Source organism: Drosophila rhopaloa, unplaced genomic scaffold, assembly GCF_018152115.1.
Source record: "Drosophila rhopaloa isolate 14029-0021.01 unplaced genomic scaffold, ASM1815211v1 contig_3, whole genome shotgun sequence".
Lineage (NCBI taxonomy): Eukaryota > Metazoa > Arthropoda > Insecta > Diptera > Drosophilidae > Drosophila > Drosophila rhopaloa.
Window position 1 is genome coordinate 25,279,270 of NW_025335123.1, and position 18,025 is coordinate 25,297,294.

The following is an 18,025-nucleotide window of genomic DNA, read 5'->3' on the forward strand; positions in this document are numbered from 1 at the left end:
ACCTTCTGATGGATGGATAAGTATCCCCGCGTCCATCACTTCCTTGGAATGGGTGGCACTGCAGCACTCGCTTGTTATTGTTGCATGTTTGGCTGACAGCCACAAGTGCATGGCGATGCGATTTCGGTGGCAATTATATACATATTATACACTATAATGCACGTGTGTGGGCGGAGGGGGCGTGGCGAGTCGGGGCCTTCCGTTGGCTATGTACTGTAGTGGCCACCAACATCGGGGTGCCTGCTTTGGCAGCGGCCAGCACATAAATAAAATCAACTCATGAATGAAAATGCGTTCGCCTGAGCAATTTCCTGTTGCGGCCAAAGGAAACCAGAAGACTAAAAGACCGAAGACTAAATAATCGCCAAATGGTTAGCATAAATTGTTTGATAGATCTGCCAGCATGCTGTCAGCACTGTTTGTCCCTCAGTAATGCAAAGTCAAATGCCAATTGCCACTGCAATCTCCAAGTTTCAAGAACATAATATGGATTGCCGCACTTGGCCCATAATAATTTTTCCATTAATTTTTCTTTTGCGATTTGCGTCGTATTTTTTGGCTCATAAACATTCGTTCAAAACAAATTGATCATTGATCGATTGAATGGAATCCTATTTTCATATAGGCTCAAACTATAAATAATCTTCTTTATTTATTTGCTCCTTACAAACTAATCTGAATAGATTTGTAGGCTAACTTATTAATTTGTTTCGAAATGTAAAACAAGTATTTATGTATATTTTTAGTAACCCTTTAATCCCTGTTACCAAGTGCCTGAAAACCTCTGAAAAACGAGACACTTTGAATCATTTGCATTTGCGATCCCCTCAGCTGGGAATTCGTCAGCAAAGCGACATAATGTGTAATTCAAACAATTAGTTGTATTTATCTGTGAAAATAGCCAAGTGAAACGTCAAAACGAGCCACTATATTCGGGATGCGGGATGATTCATCCCGAGTTTCGTGGGGCGATGTCACTTTCGACGAGATAAAACGGATTTGCTAATATTTAATTGTTGGCCTGGTTAAGTAATTGCGCTGCATAACGGATATTGCCTTATTTGGCCAGCGATTGCCGCTGTTCGTTTGGTTTATTTATTTCAGATCGGTGGCGTATACGTAATGCGGGCAACGGAAAATTGCGCATACGCGGCGTCTGCTTATTCATATGTTTTATTATTGTTATTATGCTGTATTATTAGTACGGGCATGCATTGTGGCGCAGAAGACGAACGATATGATGGCTCATCCTTTGCTCTATATATAAACAGGCACTTGGCCCGCATTGTGCTCACCAATTAACAGCAAAGGTCGAAATAATAGCAGCGTATTAAAACATTTTAATAAAAAGGGGATTTAAATAAAAGTATTACTTGCAATGTGAACAATTTAATGAAGGAAGCCATACTATTTTTGGGCTATATTTGTTTTTTAATTCTTAAATAATGTTTTTGTTTTTCTGACCGATCGTATAATATATCTGCACGGCATGGACTTGTGGTATATGGCGTATTCTATGTGAGTACTAGATGCCAAGTAGGCAAGTGCCGTTGACGCAAATTGTGCGCCACTGCCAAATTGCTATTATTTTTATTGTTATGATGTAGTGCTCTCCAGAGTTGAGGTCGCTCCGTGTCCATCTATCCGCTGCACTTCGCTGTGAAGTGCGCCAAGATCGGGGATCCGAACCAGATCCGTAGCCGGGATTTCCAGTGGGGGAAACTGAAACGAAAAAGTTTTTTTATTAAGAGAACCCCAAGCTTTGTAATAACGGTAGTTATTTTATTAACAGAACCTTATTAACTGTTATTTTATTAACAGAACCTCAAACCTTATAATAACGGTAGTTTTGCTTTTCAAATATATTTAAAATTAAAAAATAATTAAATCTTTCGGTGCCAATTAATTGGGAAACTTCTAAGGTTATACTACTTAAAAATCGTCCATTATTTGATCAAGTTATGGGTACTATTATCTAAAAAAATAAATTAATAAAATTAAAAAAGTTAAACTAACACCCATTCCACCTCGAAACCTGGATTAAAGAGGTCAATAAATATTTAAGTTATTAATCAACCTAAATATTTGTTGTCAGACCCCCTGTCTTCAAGTGGAACCCCCTCTGAAAGAATCCTGACTACGACCCTCTGGGCACCTCATTGAACTGTCGACTGGGGAGCGATGCGCAATGTTAAATTGAACAAAATTGGAAACAAAACGAAAAATGGAAATGCCAATGAAATTCCAACGCACATCGAGATCCCCACAAGCTATATGGCTATATATCCGACATCGAGAAATCGCCAGCACTTGTAAGACATGTGTAAATATTTACGTTCCGCCTTCTTTTTTTTTATGTGTGTGGGGGAGGGAGGGGGGTATCGGCAGGAGGATCTTCGAGATAAAGTGACGTCGATGTCGACGACCGACGAGCGGCGACGCAAGAATTTTGGAATTTGGCATGGTCGAAGGACGCCTGTTGTTGCCATTGTTGTAGCCGCCGATAAATACTATATATTCCCTCCTCCTATTCATATATATATATATATCTATATCTAGTACGCAGTGGGCGAATGTGCATGTGTTTTTTGATTGGGATTCGGCTTCTGATGCGGATTCAGATTCAGATTCGGATGTGGCTGCGAAATGAGTCAACTGTGGGCTGCCAAAGGGGAATTTCTATTTTGTGCTCGTGTGCAGCGCAAATGCTCATACTCATATAAAAATATTCAAATTCGCAGCTGCATAAACATCTGCATTTTAAAGGCCATTAAGGTTAGAAGTGCTGAAAAGATCGGGGAAAATAGGGGTTTTACTTAGCCAAATAGGGAAGTAATTCAGAGACTTTGATTGCAATTTTATGTTTTTATTTTCAATTCTATGGCCTGTGTAATTAAAGGCAATAATGGGACGCAGTTTAAGAAAATCGGAATGATTTCACACTTGAAAAAAAGAGAGGGTACTTAAAATTGTAGTCCTAAAATAGCTGAGCTATTAACATTAAATTGTGAAGTATTTAGATGAATATTTTTAGAAGAGTTGTCCAACTAAAATTTAGATTCACACTAAATGAATTAAGACATACAGCAAAGTTTATTTCACTCAATTTTTCATGTCATTTTGGGACGGCTCTATCCAAATGCCAATCCCCATCGAAATTCGCGGAGAAATCCATTTCAAGTTCGCGACTTCGTCATCGTTGTTTGTCTGCCGGCGCTGGGATGTGAGTGGGATGGCCTAAATATAGAGCACCTGGCCCAAAATAGACCGGCCATGTGGCCAGTGTGACGTCGGGTGGAAGTGGAGCAGGATGAGTTGCGGTCAGGTGCTCGCCCCCGTCCCCGCCGAAATGTAAACAACAACTATCGCTGGAATGCCATTGTTTACCCGCCATCCATCTACTCACTCACAATCAATTCGCCAGCCAGAAATTGAGAAATCTCCGTCGGAATTCGCTCTCTTCCGATCGGAAGATGGGTTTCTTTATCTCCCAGAATTGCCAATCTGTCAGCCCGACATGGTGACCCTTCCCGCTTTCCTTATGCCAACTAAGGATGACTCGGGGAATCGCAAATTAGACTGTGACATCTCGAAAGATTCCCGAGTGCAAAATGGGTGCAAGGTCCAAAATATAGAATTACTTTAAAAATTAATATTTGGAAAACATTACAGATTTAAAATGTACTAATAGCCTGGAGTTATTCAACTTAATAAAACGGGTATGTAAGGTTAAGGTCGTAATAAATAAAACATGGGTAGTACTATATGTACATGGAAGTACTATATTTATTTTATGTTACAAAAAAAAAAACAAATATTGAATAAGATATATTTAAATTATTAGTTATTAAATATCATTACACCTACATAATATATAAGAAAGGGCAGACCAACAAAAACCCAATTAAAATAATAATCAATCAACAAAAATATAATGAAATTAGTTTATACCCCACTTTTCCATAATATAATTTAAATCACTTTCAAATCACTGCGCATTTCTGACTTGGAGAACAGATAATGCCAAATTTTCATCACTATTTCGAGCTGCTGATAGGGAGCATCATCTTGGGTTATCAGGTGCTGAGAGCCGGGGAGCCCAAGCAGTTGGTATCGTCGCCTGCGTTGGAGTGGTCAGTCCCGAAAATGTGGCTCCTGCTCGCCCTCGTCCTGGTCCTGCTGATCCTCGCCCTGGAGATGTGGCGATTCGTGCGGAACATGAGGACCATTCCGGGGCCCTTGCCCCTGCCCCTGCTGGGCAACGCCCACCTCTTCCTGGGCCTCTCTCCGGCGGAAGCCTGCCTCCGGATGGGCGAGCTGGCGGAGAAGCACGGCGACACCTTCGGCCTCTTCCTGGGCCCATCCTACAGCGTCATGCTCTTCAACCCGCGCGACGTGGAACGCGTTCTGGGCAGCACCCACCTGCTGACCAAGTCGGAGGAGTACTCCTTCCTGGGCCGCTGGCTGAACGAGGGACTGCTGGTCAGCAACGGACGCAAGTGGCACCGCCGGCGCAAGATCATCACCCCGGCCTTCCACTTCCGGATTCTGGAGCAGTACGTGGAGATCTTCGACAGACAATCGCTGCGACTCGTCGAGGAACTGAAGTCCAGGAGGAGCAGCGGCCAGGAAAGGATCAACCTGGGCGAGGCCATCAACCTCTGTACACTGGATGCCATCTGCGGTGAGTACACTGATCTTGGCTAAACAAATTGCGGATCAAAAATTTTAAAAAAAATATTAGGATATATATTCAAAAATAGGCCCCTAAGATGGCTCCATTTATGATTTGTCAATTAAAAGTCAAGAAAGAATGAAAGTAAAGAGTATTGTTCATTATCCCTGAAACATTGATATCAAAATATAATAACTAATAAATTAAGAAAGATTTTACACATCGACAGTGTTTGTGATCAACAATATTATTTTGATAGAGACCAAATGGCAATTCCAAATCGAGAGTCCAAAACCTTTTACTTTTATTAGTTTCCTTTATCTCTGAGTGGCCGGAATATAATCGAAAAATCCGGAGGGGAGCACTTATTGAAAACATTGGGCCAATGTTCAAATCCAACTCACCGCCATAAAACACACACTAAATACGGCTACCAACTGCGATAAGATATCGGGGATAGCCTACTATTTCGGTAGTTAGCAGTCATTCGACAGCACGATAAGATATTCCCAGGGCGATTAGCATTAACTACACTGAGGAAAGGTGGGGCACTCAAAATAAAACTGGAGAAAAGAACAATTTTTTTTTTTTTTTATAGATTGTTGAACACGCCACACAAGGATGGACTTTGTTTTCGTGTATTGACAAATTATTTCTAAAGATTAAAAAAAAAACAAATAAGTCCAAAAAATACAGAATTAAAAGTATGTAACATTTTAAGATCTTATGAAAAACTGAGCATAACCCAAAATATATTTCAACCATTTAAGTTCTTAACCAATAGTGCTAAACCTAAAGTGCACCTCTGTAGTTTTAAAGTATGTGTAAGAAACCTTATCAAGTCAGGGCCTTTTGTTCGCAGTGTATCTTAGGGTGGATTATCAATGGTTTGGGCCGAGTCCGATCTCAAGTTTATGAAAGGTTTGTTGCCGGATCAGTTGTTCCTCCGTTGCCAATACGTGGAGACTGATTGGGGGAACCACACACACACATATTCATAGAGACCACCAGCAGCACTATGTTCCTGATCGTAGGCGCAATCCTGGCCAGCGCCCTATTCGCGGGCCTGCTGATCTACCAGCTGAAGTTCAAGCGGCTGATAGACCTGATCAGCTACATGCCGGGTCCGCCGTCCCTTCCCTTGGTGGGTCATGGCCACCACTTCATCGGCAAGCCGCCGCACGAGCTGGTGAAGAAGATATTCGAGTTCATGGACACCTACTCCAAGGACCAGGTGCTCAAGGTCTGGCTGGGACCGGAGCTGAACGTGCTGATGGGCGACCCCAAGGACGTGGAGGTGGTCCTGGGCACCCTGCGGTTCAACGACAAGGCCGGCGAGTACAAGGCATTGGAGCCCTGGCTCAAGGAGGGCCTGCTCGTCAGCCGCGGTCGCAAGTGGCACAAGCGGCGCAAGATCATCACGCCCGCCTTCCACTTCAAGATCCTCGACCAGTTCGTCGAGGTCTTCGAGAAGGGTTCGCGGGAACTGCTCGGCAACATGGAGCGGGATCGCCTGAAGCACGGCGATTCTGGCTTCAGCCTCTACGACTGGATCAATCTCTGCACCATGGACACGATCTGCGGTAGGATTGCGTTGAGCTACTGAAATGGAATTGGATTTATTTTATGTCTGGAAAACTTTGCTTTCTCAACACTCCTACTGATTGGCAATCGGTTCTCAGTTTTAGATGCCTGTTCTAATAGCGTTCTTGCTTCCTTTCCAGAAACTGCCATGGGTGTGTCCCTCAATGCCCAGACCAACGTGGACTCCGAGTACGTCCAGGCGGTGAAGACCATATCGATGGTGCTGCACAAGCGGATGTTCAACATCCTGTACCGCTTCGACCTCACCTACATGCTGACCCCGCTGGCGAGGGCGGAGAAGAAGGCGCTGGATGTGCTGCACCAGTTCACGGAGCGGATCATCGTGCAGCGGCGGGAGGAGATCCTCCGCGGGGGTGGCAGCCAGGAGAGCAGCAGGGAGGACGCGGATGTGGGCGCCAAGCGCAAGATGGCCTTCCTGGACATCCTCCTGCAGTCGACCATCGACGAGCGGCCACTGACCAATCTGGACATCCGCGAGGAGGTGGACACCTTCATGTTCGAGGGCCACGACACCACCTCCTCGGCCCTGATGTTCTTCTTCTACAACATAGCCACCCATCCGGAGGCGCAGAGGAAGTGCTTCGAGGAGATCCGATCCGTGGTGGGCCAGGACAAGGGCACGCCGGTCACCTACGAGCTGCTGAACAAGCTGAGCTACGTCGATCTGTGCGTCAAGGAGACCCTCAGGATGTACCCCTCCGTTCCTCTGCTGGGTCGCAAGGTGCTCGAGGACTGCGAGATAAGTGAGTAATGAGAAAGGAAAATTATTTTTTGAAAAATAGCTTTTCCGAAAGTTACCCAAAACCTGTACTTTAAAGGCCATAACTTTTCTCACAGAAATCGGATTTCGAAATGGTATACCTTTAAAGGCTTGTGGTGTAATTCCCTAAAAATCTGTGTTTAAAATTTAGTTTTTAATTTTTCGATCGATTTTTCGTAATTTTTTATGAGGTAACCCCTTTCGAAATTTTCAAAAAATGGCTTTACCGAAAAGTGACCCAAAATCTGTACTTTTAAGGCCATAACTTTTCTCACAGAAATCGGATTTGGAAATGGTATACCTTTAAAAGCTTGTGGTTTAATTCTCTAAAAATCTGTGTTCAAAATTTCTTTCTCCCATTCAGATGGAAAACTGATTCCAGCGGGCACGAACATCGGCATCTCACCACTGTATCTGGGCAGGCGGGAGGAGCTCTTCAGTGAGCCCAACAGCTTCAAGCCGGAGCGATTCGATGTGGTCACCACCGCCGAGAAGCTCAACCCGTACGCGTACATCCCGTTCTCGGCAGGACCCCGCAACTGCATTGGCCAGAAGTTCGCCATGCTGGAGATCAAGGCCATCGTGGCGAATGTGTTGAGGCACTACGAGGTGGACTTTGTGGGCGACACCTCGGAGCCGCCCGTCCTGATCGCCGAGCTCATCCTGCGCACGAAGGACCCGTTGATGTTCAAGTTGCGGGAGCGGGTCTACTGATCCACTCACATCCTTCTTGTTCCATTTGTACATAAACTAAATTGAAATTATGGGAAATATATGCATGTATATAGAAAACGGATTTAGTTTCATTAATTCTGATTTTGAATTTTCCTCGCTCATGACATGGTCACACTTAAACTAACATATATTATCTGCAGAATTGTGTCGACTTATCGATATTTAAAAAGTCATTAAAATGGCGGAATATTGAAAAGCTTGAAAACTTCCACAATTAATAAACCAGAAAAGCTTTGCGTCCCTTTTTTTGAAAACTATTTCGTTTTCGAAAAAAAGAGAAGAATATGATTTCTTTTAAAATCAATAATGTTGGATTTACATAGCTTATATTTCGGAAATAATAGATAAAACATATATTTTCACAGTTTTTTAACGCTGTTTTTCAGATAATTTTGACTAATGACTTTTTTTGTTCGCAAAATAAACGAATTTAACGAAATAGGGAGGAAAATAGAAATCGAAACAGCATTGTATCCTCCAAAATAATACAACTTGTCAGTATATTTTTCTTTTTCAATTTTAGTTTTATTTCTGTTTGTTTTTTCTGCAAGAACAATACAATATGTACTCGTTGAAAACACAAAATAAATATATATTTTGTTCCCGAAATTGTTTCTTTCTCGCACGCGCTTGCTTTTTAAATCTGATTTTTGTAGCCTAAATATGACATTTTTGTGGTTGTAAACGTACACATATATCCATATATATATATATTTATTGATCAGTTTTAGTATTATAAGTAGAGTTTCTTTAGCTTAAGTTTAGGCAATAAAATAACTTTATTTTCCTCATCGAATCTAGATATTTCTCTCTTTACACTTCTGTCTACCGCTCTCGCTCTTTCTCCTGCAGTGTTGTTGAGATTGAGAGCATTTACATTAAGTTTACGAATAAAAAAAAAGGTTTAATATATAAGGTAAGAATAGGTAAAAAACACATTCGAAATAAACCTAAGACGCGTCCGATAAAATCGCTGATTAAACAATATTTACATGGGTGTGTGTGTGTGTTTGTAAGGGTAAGCCGACGTTTAGCTGCTAATATTGCTTATGACTATATAACGTACAGATATCAGTAGGGGATTTGGATCTTTGTGTTGTCCGGGGTGTTGCTTTCACGTTTTCATTTCGTCAATCCTTATCATTTTCCTTAGTTAAAACGCAGAGCATGCTCACGAATTCGCTATCACTTTGGGTTAATACAAACGCAGAAACAGATCAGATCGCATTGTATCCTATCGCTCTTAGCTATATACTTCGATATATAAATATATATATACGTGGGGATACAGCTGACTGAAACTAGGTGCATTACAGACTATACACATACATTTAGGGGTTGCTATATCAACACATAAACAAATTACATAATCACAAACAACAGAATTTTATTTTGGTGGCAGGCTTTCGGTGTGGTTAACGACAATGGCGATGGCTTTCCGATTCCGATTCTGATTCCGTTCCCGATTCCGAGTCCGATTATCTGTGGCTACTGTACGTCTTGTACACCCGCGTCACCCTCGTCGATCCTGTGGGCGATGTGGATGAGGAAGCGGAGGCGGATGTGGATGAGCACGAGGCAGCAGCATGCGCCGTCTCTGTTTCCACGGCCAACACTTGCGCCGTCGTCTCCAGATTTAGAGGCAGGGTATTGTCGTGGTCATCCGAGTGCTCGTAGATGTAGTCACGCTTCTTGAAGTTGTCGATGATGCGTTTCGTGGACTTCATGTGCGCCACAAAGGCTGCCTCCAACTGATGAGAACGGGAGAGAGCGTTAAACAGTTAGAAGGGTCATGGAGTTTATCATAGTTAGGGGTCAAGTTATCGATTTAACCTGTCTAAAAATTAAGAATATATATTAGAAACCAATGCAAAACTCACGCTGGAGGTCAGGTTCATGAATGTGTGGTACTTCTCCAGCACGCCGATAATCTCCTTGAAGCTTTGTCCTCGCAGCTGGCGCCGCACCAGCGCCTCGAACCGCTCATTGTCCGCGATCAAATTGCCCACCAGGATGGCCGCATAACTGCCCTTCAGCGTGTGCTCCATATGATGACCGGCGCGTTGCAGAACTGTGGGGTAGAAGCAGCAGCTTATTAGCAAGGAGCACAGTTTATTATTCGGCCGATTACTCACGATTGTTGACTGTCTCCTCCACTTCTTCTTGTTTCTTCTTGCCCTTCTCGTTGCTCTCGAGGAAGGCGTCCGTGTTCTTCTCGACCAATCTGCGGGTTGGGGAGAGAAAACCATTCATTAACCATGCCAAATACCTGGGAATATCGTTTTGTCATACCTGGCCAGTTCTTCGCACTTGTAGAAGTACTCGAGCAGAGCTTGCAGTGCACTCACAGTTCCCTGTGCCGGCGGATTGTCCGCCACGTACTCCGCCGGAGCGGTAGCTTGCATAAGCGCAGCCCGATTGGGCAGCGTGTGCATACACAGGTTAATAAGCAGGGTGAGAACCTATTACAGGAAAACACAAATAAGAAACTAGAAGGGAAAAGCTATGGACTATTGGACACTCACCAGAATACTCAGCTCGAAGACACAGTGGTCGGGAATGTAGTTCGCCGAGAGAAGCAGCAGCCGGAAGCTCGTCTCCACCACATCGCCCCGCTGGCCGAGCAACTCGGCGCCCAGCGATGGCTGCGCCTCGTTGAACGTGTGCGTCAGGTTGATCATCACCTTGAGCACCGGCACCAGCAGCTCCCGCATGGCCACGCCCGGATGTTCCTTGTTGCTGCCAGCGCAGTCCACCGAGGGATGCAGCATTAGTTGTCGGCTGCACAGGCGGTACAGTTGGCAGAGCGTCTCGACCGCTTTTCCCTGGCCAAAGGTGAGCATGTAGCGCTGGTTCGCCTCGTTGTGCTGCGTCACATTTTCGAGTACTCGCAGACATCGCGCCACCGTTTGCATGTTGTCCAGCAGCGCCGGTTGCCAGTGGATCTCCGTGTCGCAGGTAATCACTGGTCTGCAGAAATCCGAGATGGTCTTGATGATGTGCTCCAGACCGCCCAGCTTGCGCAGATCCACCTTGAACCACTCGCCTGCCCGTTTGGACGTCAGGGAGAGCAGGGTTTCCATTGCCAGCGTGCCCACGGTCAGGGAATCGACATTGAGATGCGTACCCTTGCCCTGCGCCTTGATCTCCTCGCACAGCTCCCGCACCTTCTGCTTGTTGCGGTCGTAGCCCGCCCGATCCGGGTGTCCACTCTCCGTGCCGCCACCCACACCGTCCGCCTCGAGGAGGTTAATCATCAGCTCCAGGGAGTCGCGATCGAGGTCCATGTTGAGGCCCTCCTGGGAGAGGATGTACATAATGGCCGAGGTGCACAGACCCAGGCTGAGGTCTTTGTTGGCGTCGGATAGTGCCTAAGGGTTATAGAGATTTAGCTGTGTACTCTAGACTTAAGCAAATGACTTATATTTGCTAAAATATTCTTAGATATATTTCACTTAGCATTCGTTTAAATAAAAATGATTTCAATTACTTAAATGAAGTCTGATCATACTAGCATATAGTATTTATTGCTTTTTATTTCAAACTATGAATAATATATCCAAGACTGTAATGATGACTTTAGCATTATTTATTAAAAAATCATTGATTTAAAGTGAAACACGACACCATTATAAACCTGAAACCCCCCATTTATGAAGTTATAAACACAAGTATTCGATTTTGACTAGTGTTGTACGTATATGCAGTCATTTAATACCCAATAACATGCAACCTGTCAAAACATACGTAGCTCAACCGCTGATTTATAAACACTGATAAGCTTAAATTCGATCATGTAAAATAAATAATCAATAAATTGCAAAGCGGTGCACAAAATAAGGTGTGTGGAGTTAAATATCTTAAATAAATAATCGAGAATTAATGGTCTCACATGGCCACAATTAAGTAAACAGAAAGGACTCACCTTGAAGAACTTTGTGACCACGCCGTGCGCACGCACATGCATCCGGAAGGAGGGCATCATGCACTTGGCGGCCAGTTGCAGGGCGGAGAGGCAGCGCGTCGCAGGTGGATTGTGCGGCTGCAGTGCGTCCAGGATATACTCGACGTCGTCGTCCATTTCCTGGTACTCTCCGATTTCCTGAATCTGATGGGCCGTCTTCACGTTACGCACCACCGTGTAGTAGTCCTTGGTTTTGCGATCGACGCGAATGGGTCCCCCGCCGCCTGTCGCTAATCCTCCGCCTGCTGCTCCACCCGTTCCGCCGAACGCTGCTCCCGCTGCACTGCGCTCTAGGTCCAGTTCGCCGGGTATGGGTTCCAGATCCAGGTCAAAGGCATCGACACTCGTGGAGGTGGCAGGCACGCCCTGTTTCCCCGCTAGTCGCGAGATCTTCCCGAGCGCCGGACTGTCGCCGCGCAACGTGGACGCACTGCTGCACGCACTGGAGGAGCCGTTGTTGTTCGACGAGGGACTGTCGCCGAAATCGCCATCGGACTTGCCCGCCGCCAAATGATGCAGCAGATGGTCCTTGGCCCCGGCGACGCCTGCTCCTGATGCCGAGGCATTGCTGGCATCGCTGCCGGTTCCCCCGCCATTCGCCTCCAGTGCCGCATCCCAGCTGTGCTTGTACAGATGCCGTTTGGCCACTGTCGCCTGCTCCGCTTGATCGGAGGGCACCAGGGCGCGGCTTTTGAAGATGCTGCCTTTCTTCTTGGAGATGACCAGCTTGACGGCGCCTCGCTGTTCGCCAGAGGGCTCCGCTGGTCCTGGTCCTGCTCCTGCTGCAGCTGCTCCTCCCGCTCCCGCGTTAGCCGCTCCCTGGGAATCCAAGGTGAGCGTTCGCTTAAACTTGTCCTTGAACTTGAAATCGCGCGGCGGGGGCGAAGAGGAGGATCCGTCGTGCTGCAGCGACGAGTTGTTTGAGTTGTTCGAGAGCTCGTCGGGATCAGGATCCGGATCGTGGTCCGGCGATTGTTCCCTGTGATCCGTGTGCGGAATCTTGGCGGGCGTGGGCTGCTCCTCCTCGCCCTCGGGAGTTTCCTCTTCTTCGGGCGCCTGCTCCTGCTGCAGCACTTGCGTCACCTGCTGGTTCTTTCGTTTCCGGCCATAGCTACGAGGTGCTCCACCCGCTGCTCCGCCCTCCACCAGGCGACTGGCCTCGGCTTTGGCGGACAGACTGGCGGCTATCTTGTTGATGTTGTTGTTGACGCTGGCCGAATTATTGTTATTGGCGCGGGCGGCAGCCATGCGTCCTCTTCGCGGCGGAGGTGCAGCATGTTCCAGCTGCTCCTCGATCGCCGGCGCCGCCGCCGCAGGTTCGTCCACTTCCATGTCCACTTCCTGCTCGGTTTTTCTGGAGCCTCGAGTGCCTCGTGTGCTTCGCTTGGGCGCTGGAGGCGAAATGGCAGCCGCAGTCGCAGCCGCATCTGCTCCTTTGGCTCTGCCGCGGGTTCTGGTCTCCGTGGCCGGAGGAGGTACTTCTACGTTGTTATTGGCCTTCCTGCCCCTGCCACGCGTGGCTCTCTTCGGCTGCTGCTGCTGTTGATCAGCCTCCTCGTTTGGAGCAGGATCTGCATTGCCATTTAGCCGTGGCACTTCGCCCCGCAGCACAGCCAATATGTCCTCCTGCAGCGGCGTCTCCGGCACCACAGCTGCTGCTCCCGTACCGACTCCATCGATGGTCATCATCATGGACTCCAGTCGCGACTCAATGTCCGAGGGAGGGGCCACCAGCGAGGAGTGCTGGCTCGTCTCCAGATCACTGGTGATCACACTGGATCCCCGGCTGCGGATCACACAGCTGTCCTCCTGGACGGCCTGCGCCAAGAGCTGTGGAGTGCTGTTGCCCTTGGAGGAGATGCTGCCCAGCACCGAGGACTGTGAGTCGAAGTCGTGATCGGACCTAGTGGTGGGCGATATGACGGTGGAGACTCGCTGCGGATGCAGTGGTTGATGGTGTTGGGATGGCGGATGCTGTGCTTGCTGACTGTTGGCCTCGCTGAAGGCCAAATGAGGTGAGGGCGTCTTAAACTCAGAGTTGGGCTCGGCGGGATTGACTCCAGGGGCTGGGGCGGCTACAGATCCCGCGGCCAATAGCTGCTTGTGCTTGTGCTTCTTGCTCTTGGACTTCTTCTCGCTGCGGGACTCCGCTGCTGCAGCGGCTTTGGCGATGGCGTTGCGGATCACGTCCGTCTTGATAATCAGCTTAAGCCGCTCCTTGGGCGGTTTGTCCGGTGATATCTTTACTGTGCAGTAGTTTATCTCCGGCGGTTCCTCCTCTTCGTCCTCCTCCTCTTCTTCGTCCTCCTCGTCCTCGTTGGCGTCCAGTGACTTGCGTTCCTCGAAGGAATCGCCTGCTGCTCCTCCCACTGCCGCTGATGATGCCTCCGCCAAATCTGCTACTGGCGGCGGCCTCAGTGGCTTCACTGTGATTTTTGGCGTACTTGCAGGAACTGTTTCGTCTCCGGTCCGCTCCGCTGGCTCCTCTTCCGACACCGGAAGCAGGTTGTGTGGGTTCTGGTGAGCTGCGGGCGAACTGCTCGGCGGCTCCTCGCTATCCGTGCTGACCAAGCGTGAAGTGCCCTGGAAATGCAGAAAGTGCGAGATTAGCTGAGAACTTCTACTTGAATGCACTGATTTGGGGGCTTCTTACTTCTAGCTGATCTGGCAAATCGAAAAGGGGGACCTCTGTATCGCCGTGCCCGATAATTAGCACTCCAACTGAACCGAACTGGGCAAGAAGCCACCGATAAATGCGGAACAAGAAGCAACAGAGAGGCGCAAAACAAAACACCAACAACTTGGGAGAGAGACTCCAATTCCGTTGGTTTTGCCATGTAAAAGCGCGCGTAATTTAACACCGCTTCGCGCGCTGCGCTGCTTTCCCTTTCCCACACATGGCAGAGAAGGCAGGGAAAGGGAGAAGAAGCACCTGGGAGAGAGTGGCTGGGAGAGTGTGAGAAGTAAGAGATGGCGGTGGAGAGAGCGATCGCGTTCGGGGTACTCGACTAATTGTTGGAGTTGGATAATTGCTCGATTCGCTGGGTGAAATGTACCGAGCAAGAGTGAGAAGGAGTGAGAGTGGTGAAATGTGGGTTTAAAAGAAATGCAAGAAAAAGCAGGGGCACTCACTTATGTGGTGAGAAAGTAATTCAAATTGAATTCGAATTTACATATCCTGAGATAAGATAGCTAAAATATGTTTTAATATATGTACATTTTTTCCGCTAAATCTGATCGTCATAATATTTCTATAACAATTAGTTTCTTATGGGGAGTGATTAAAAAATTAACAAATCAAATACGTTTCGATTTTTTTTTTTAAATATAGGACCCCAAGATTTTGTGAAGAATCTGAAGTTAAATGAAAAGTTCAAGGATCTAAAAAAGATTTACCTAAACCGGAAGATTTGTAAGATTACACACATAACTCAATTCTACCCAGAAATCCTTTATTTTAAAACGATTGGAAACCTGTCTCAAGCTACTGGATCTTTAAGATATTTTTATCACAAGAAGATACAGATACATGTACTAAATTTGAATAACTAATATGAAGGATATGGGCAACCTAACTCAACCTATGTTGTTTCCAACAGATCTTAATATTACCATGTCCCGAAAAGATTTCGCCACTCACCTTGGAAATGCGAAGAACGATAGGGGGATGTTCCGGCGTGCGGGAGGCGCTTGGAGGATTCGACGCGCCGCCCGACGCGGAGGGCAACTGGGTTGTCGTAGATGACGCGGATGTGCTGGGCGCGGACGTGGGCGGTGGTAACGACGGCTCCGATCCCGGACTGCCGAACGTGGAGCTGATGAAGGCTTCCGACGAGGAGGTGGCGGCTGCTGTTGCTGTGGCCGCCCCTTCAGCCGGCTGGCGAGTCGCCTTGGGAATGATCAGATCCTTGGTGGGCGTGGGATAGCGCTCGTCCTCGTCCACTTCGCAATAGTTGACGGCCTTGCGGGCGCGGCCCAGAACCCGAGAGGGCGGTGCCTCCGGCTTCAGCTTCTTCTCCTCCTTCGGCTTCTTCTCCTTCTTCTGTTTGCCCGACGCACTGGACGGCTCCGGCTGCTCCGAGGCGGGATCACTCAGCCCATCGCCATCCCGATCGGAGGCGCCGTAGAACGCACCAGGCGTCGTGGGCGTGCTCGTAGCTGCTGCTCCTTGCGCTGCGGCTGCTTTCTTCTTGGGCGACTTGCGCTTCCGCTCTGCGGAGCTGCCGCCCTTGCCCGGCTTTAGCTTTAGTCCGCCCGCCTCGTGGCCACCGGAGGTGGGTGTGTGTCCACCACCCGCTGCCGCCGCGGAGAACTGATCCCGCATGGGCGATGCACCGGCCCCGCAATGCGGCAGCTGCTGGATTATCTGCGCTATAACCTCCGGCGGAGCAGCGTTCCTCGATTTGAAGAACTTCTTCGGCTTCGGCGGCTCCGGCACCGAAACGGACAGGTCGTTCGGATCGTGGTCCTGCGTGGAGGCGGGACTCTGGGAGGGACTGGCGGCCGCTGCAGCCGCCGCCGCTGCCGCGGCCATCGGATGGAGGGCGGACAGCGTGTAGGTGCGCGTGGAGGTGAAGCCCATCTTGCCCCATTTGCCCACGGTGCCCACGGATCGGGCGACAGTGGGCCGGTTGGTGTTCTCCTTCTCCTTGCAGAGCGAGTCCAGCGGCACCACGATGTTCTTGCCCCAGCGCGACATCTTCGGTTGCGGTTCCTTGGCTCCTCCTTGTCGTATCCTCTCACTCCTTGTTGGTGGCTCTAATCCTTGGCAACCAGATCACTGCAATTGGAGAACATATTAGTGGCCAGTTTTAAGAGTTACGGTGAGCGGCAAAACCTAAGCTTAGCTTAGCAAACATTTGGATAAGTTTGATAATAAAAAATGCATTTATACTGTAAGCAGGGCTTTCAAATACTTTAAAAATAAAAAATAAAGCTAAACATGTTCGAAAATTTCTATTTAAAATAAAAGTTATTTGACCAAATAAATATAAAGATAAGCTTCGGTATTATGTCAGTAATATTAATAATTAAATAGATAGTCAAAACTTTAATAGAGCAACCTTTACTTTTGTAAAGTAAATAGAAAACCTAGTTTCATGGTAAATACCAATTGAAAGTTTATAATTCACAACGTCTCCTGCCAAGATGCGAAAATCTAAGCGGGCGAAACTTTCGCAGGATATAGACCACAATATACCCCTTTCTCCAGCATCATTAACTATTAATTCATGTTTTTTGCACTGCGGACAGTTATTGAATTTTACTAAAAGTGAGCGATTTGTTTGGCCGAGGCAAAGAGAGAAGTGCAGCAACAGCAAAACACAACAAACGCGCTCCCGTAAGTACTGGTTGGGTGCGAGCGAGAGCACACGATAGTGCGCGCACACGCACACATACAGCCCAGCGATTTCCAATTTCCACACACACACGCATCACAAATCAAATCAAGTCCAATTTTCAAACAATTTGTTGCACTTTGCTGTAGCAATTTTCCCTAATCGTTAATAAACAAAACTAAAGGAACTCACCTCAAGTGAAACATTTGACTGCTCTTTCCGTATTTTGTTATTGTTGTGCTCCAATTGCTGCGTGGATGCATGTGGGTGTGTGTGAGTGTGTGTGGTCAAAAAAAATCTCTGTTGCTGCTGCAACGCATATGTATGCGACTGCGTGCGTTCGTTCCTGTGTGTGTTGGGAATGCAATAAAACAAACGATGTTTGCGTTTGCTTTTGCTTATTGGCGCAATTTTTTGCACGAAGCACAGTTTGATATTTTTGCGACTATTGGATCCTAAATTAAACCACCATTGTTCTTATCATTGTCCGCCTGGCCGCCAAGCCAATTGCAGCGTGTATTTTGCGTTGCACACACACGGTCTTTTTGGTTTTGCCACCACTTTTACTTTACTTTACTTTACAGCACAGCATCATCCCAGAGGCAGCAACAACAACACACGCACCACCACCACCAACACTGACACAAACAACCACAACAACAACAGCGACAATTATAGCTGCTCTGCTACTGCCGTTCCGTTCTTCTTCTTGCTGCGAATATTTTTGATTTCGCGATTTACGGGCCGCTAAATCGGGACCAATTCAGTTCGCGCGTTAAGTGCACTGCGAATTCGGTGCAATGCAAGCGGACGCGGGCCGATTTTCGGGTTTTGCACGGGCAAAATGCACGAAAAATTGTATTTTCTCTGTTTTTCTACACGAGAGGAGAGAAACACTATCGAAACTAGGGGTGAGCGATATTTAGTGGGCGATGTGTATCGATATA

At 47.2% G+C, this 18,025-nt stretch overlaps 2 protein-coding genes across 4 annotated transcripts; one reads left to right on the forward strand and one right to left on the reverse strand.

Annotated features, from left to right (window-relative positions):
* Positions 1 to 4,122: 4,122 nt before the first annotated feature.
* On the forward strand, positions 4,123 to 7,818 carry LOC108047012 (cytochrome P450 4d1). 2 transcript variants are annotated; one of them, XM_017127036.1, is made up of 3 exons: positions 4,123 to 4,684; positions 6,400 to 7,023; positions 7,405 to 7,818. In XM_017127036.1, the coding sequence occupies exons 1-3, from the start codon at positions 4,147 to 4,149 to the stop codon at positions 7,752 to 7,754; spliced, it is 1,512 nt and encodes a 503-aa protein (XP_016982525.1). In that variant the 5' UTR covers positions 4,123 to 4,146; the 3' UTR covers positions 7,755 to 7,818. The 2 variants fall into 2 exon arrangements, with proteins under 2 accessions (XP_016982525.1, XP_016982524.1); XM_017127035.1 differs by lacking the exon at positions 4,123 to 4,684 and adding an exon at positions 5,621 to 6,258.
* A 712-nt stretch (positions 7,819 to 8,530) lies between these two features.
* Positions 8,531 to 18,005, reverse strand: LOC108046927 (protein wings apart-like). Of its 2 annotated transcripts, XM_017126894.2 has the most exons (8): positions 17,271 to 18,005; positions 15,380 to 16,519; positions 11,701 to 14,322; positions 10,301 to 11,146; positions 10,068 to 10,237; positions 9,911 to 9,999; positions 9,656 to 9,846; positions 8,531 to 9,526 (listed from the first exon to the last, which is right to left on the reverse strand). In XM_017126894.2, exons 2-8 carry the CDS (start codon positions 16,436 to 16,438, stop codon positions 9,254 to 9,256), a joined length of 5,250 nt encoding a protein of 1,749 aa, XP_016982383.1. In that variant the 5' UTR covers positions 16,439 to 16,519; positions 17,271 to 18,005; the 3' UTR covers positions 8,531 to 9,253. The 2 variants fall into 2 exon arrangements, with proteins under 2 accessions (XP_016982383.1, XP_016982384.1); XM_017126895.2 differs by lacking the exons at positions 15,380 to 16,519; positions 17,271 to 18,005 and adding an exon at positions 14,393 to 14,520.
* Positions 18,006 to 18,025: the final 20 nt, after the last annotated feature.

Excerpts from the sequence above, each read along its gene's own strand:
- LOC108047012 (XM_017127035.1), top strand. The coding sequence starts at position 5,694 with ATGTTCCTGATCGTAGGCGCAATCCTGGCCAGCGCCCTATTCGCGGGC. Across the intron at positions 6,259-6,399 it reads CACCATGGACACGATCTGCG|AAACTGCCATGGGTGTGTCC; the intron begins GTAGGATTGCGT and ends CTTCCTTTCCAG. Across the intron at positions 7,024-7,404 it reads GCTCGAGGACTGCGAGATAA|ATGGAAAACTGATTCCAGCG; the intron begins GTGAGTAATGAG and ends TCTCCCATTCAG.
- LOC108046927 (XM_017126894.2), bottom strand. The coding sequence starts at position 16,438 with ATGTCGCGCTGGGGCAAGAACATCGTGGTGCCGCTGGACTCGCTCTGC. Across the intron at positions 11,147-11,700 it reads TGGTCACAAAGTTCTTCAAG|GCACTATCCGACGCCAACAA; the intron begins GTGAGTCCTTTC and ends TATAACCCTTAG. Across the intron at positions 9,527-9,655 it reads TCATGAACCTGACCTCCAGC|TTGGAGGCAGCCTTTGTGGC; the intron begins GTGAGTTTTGCA and ends CGTTCTCATCAG.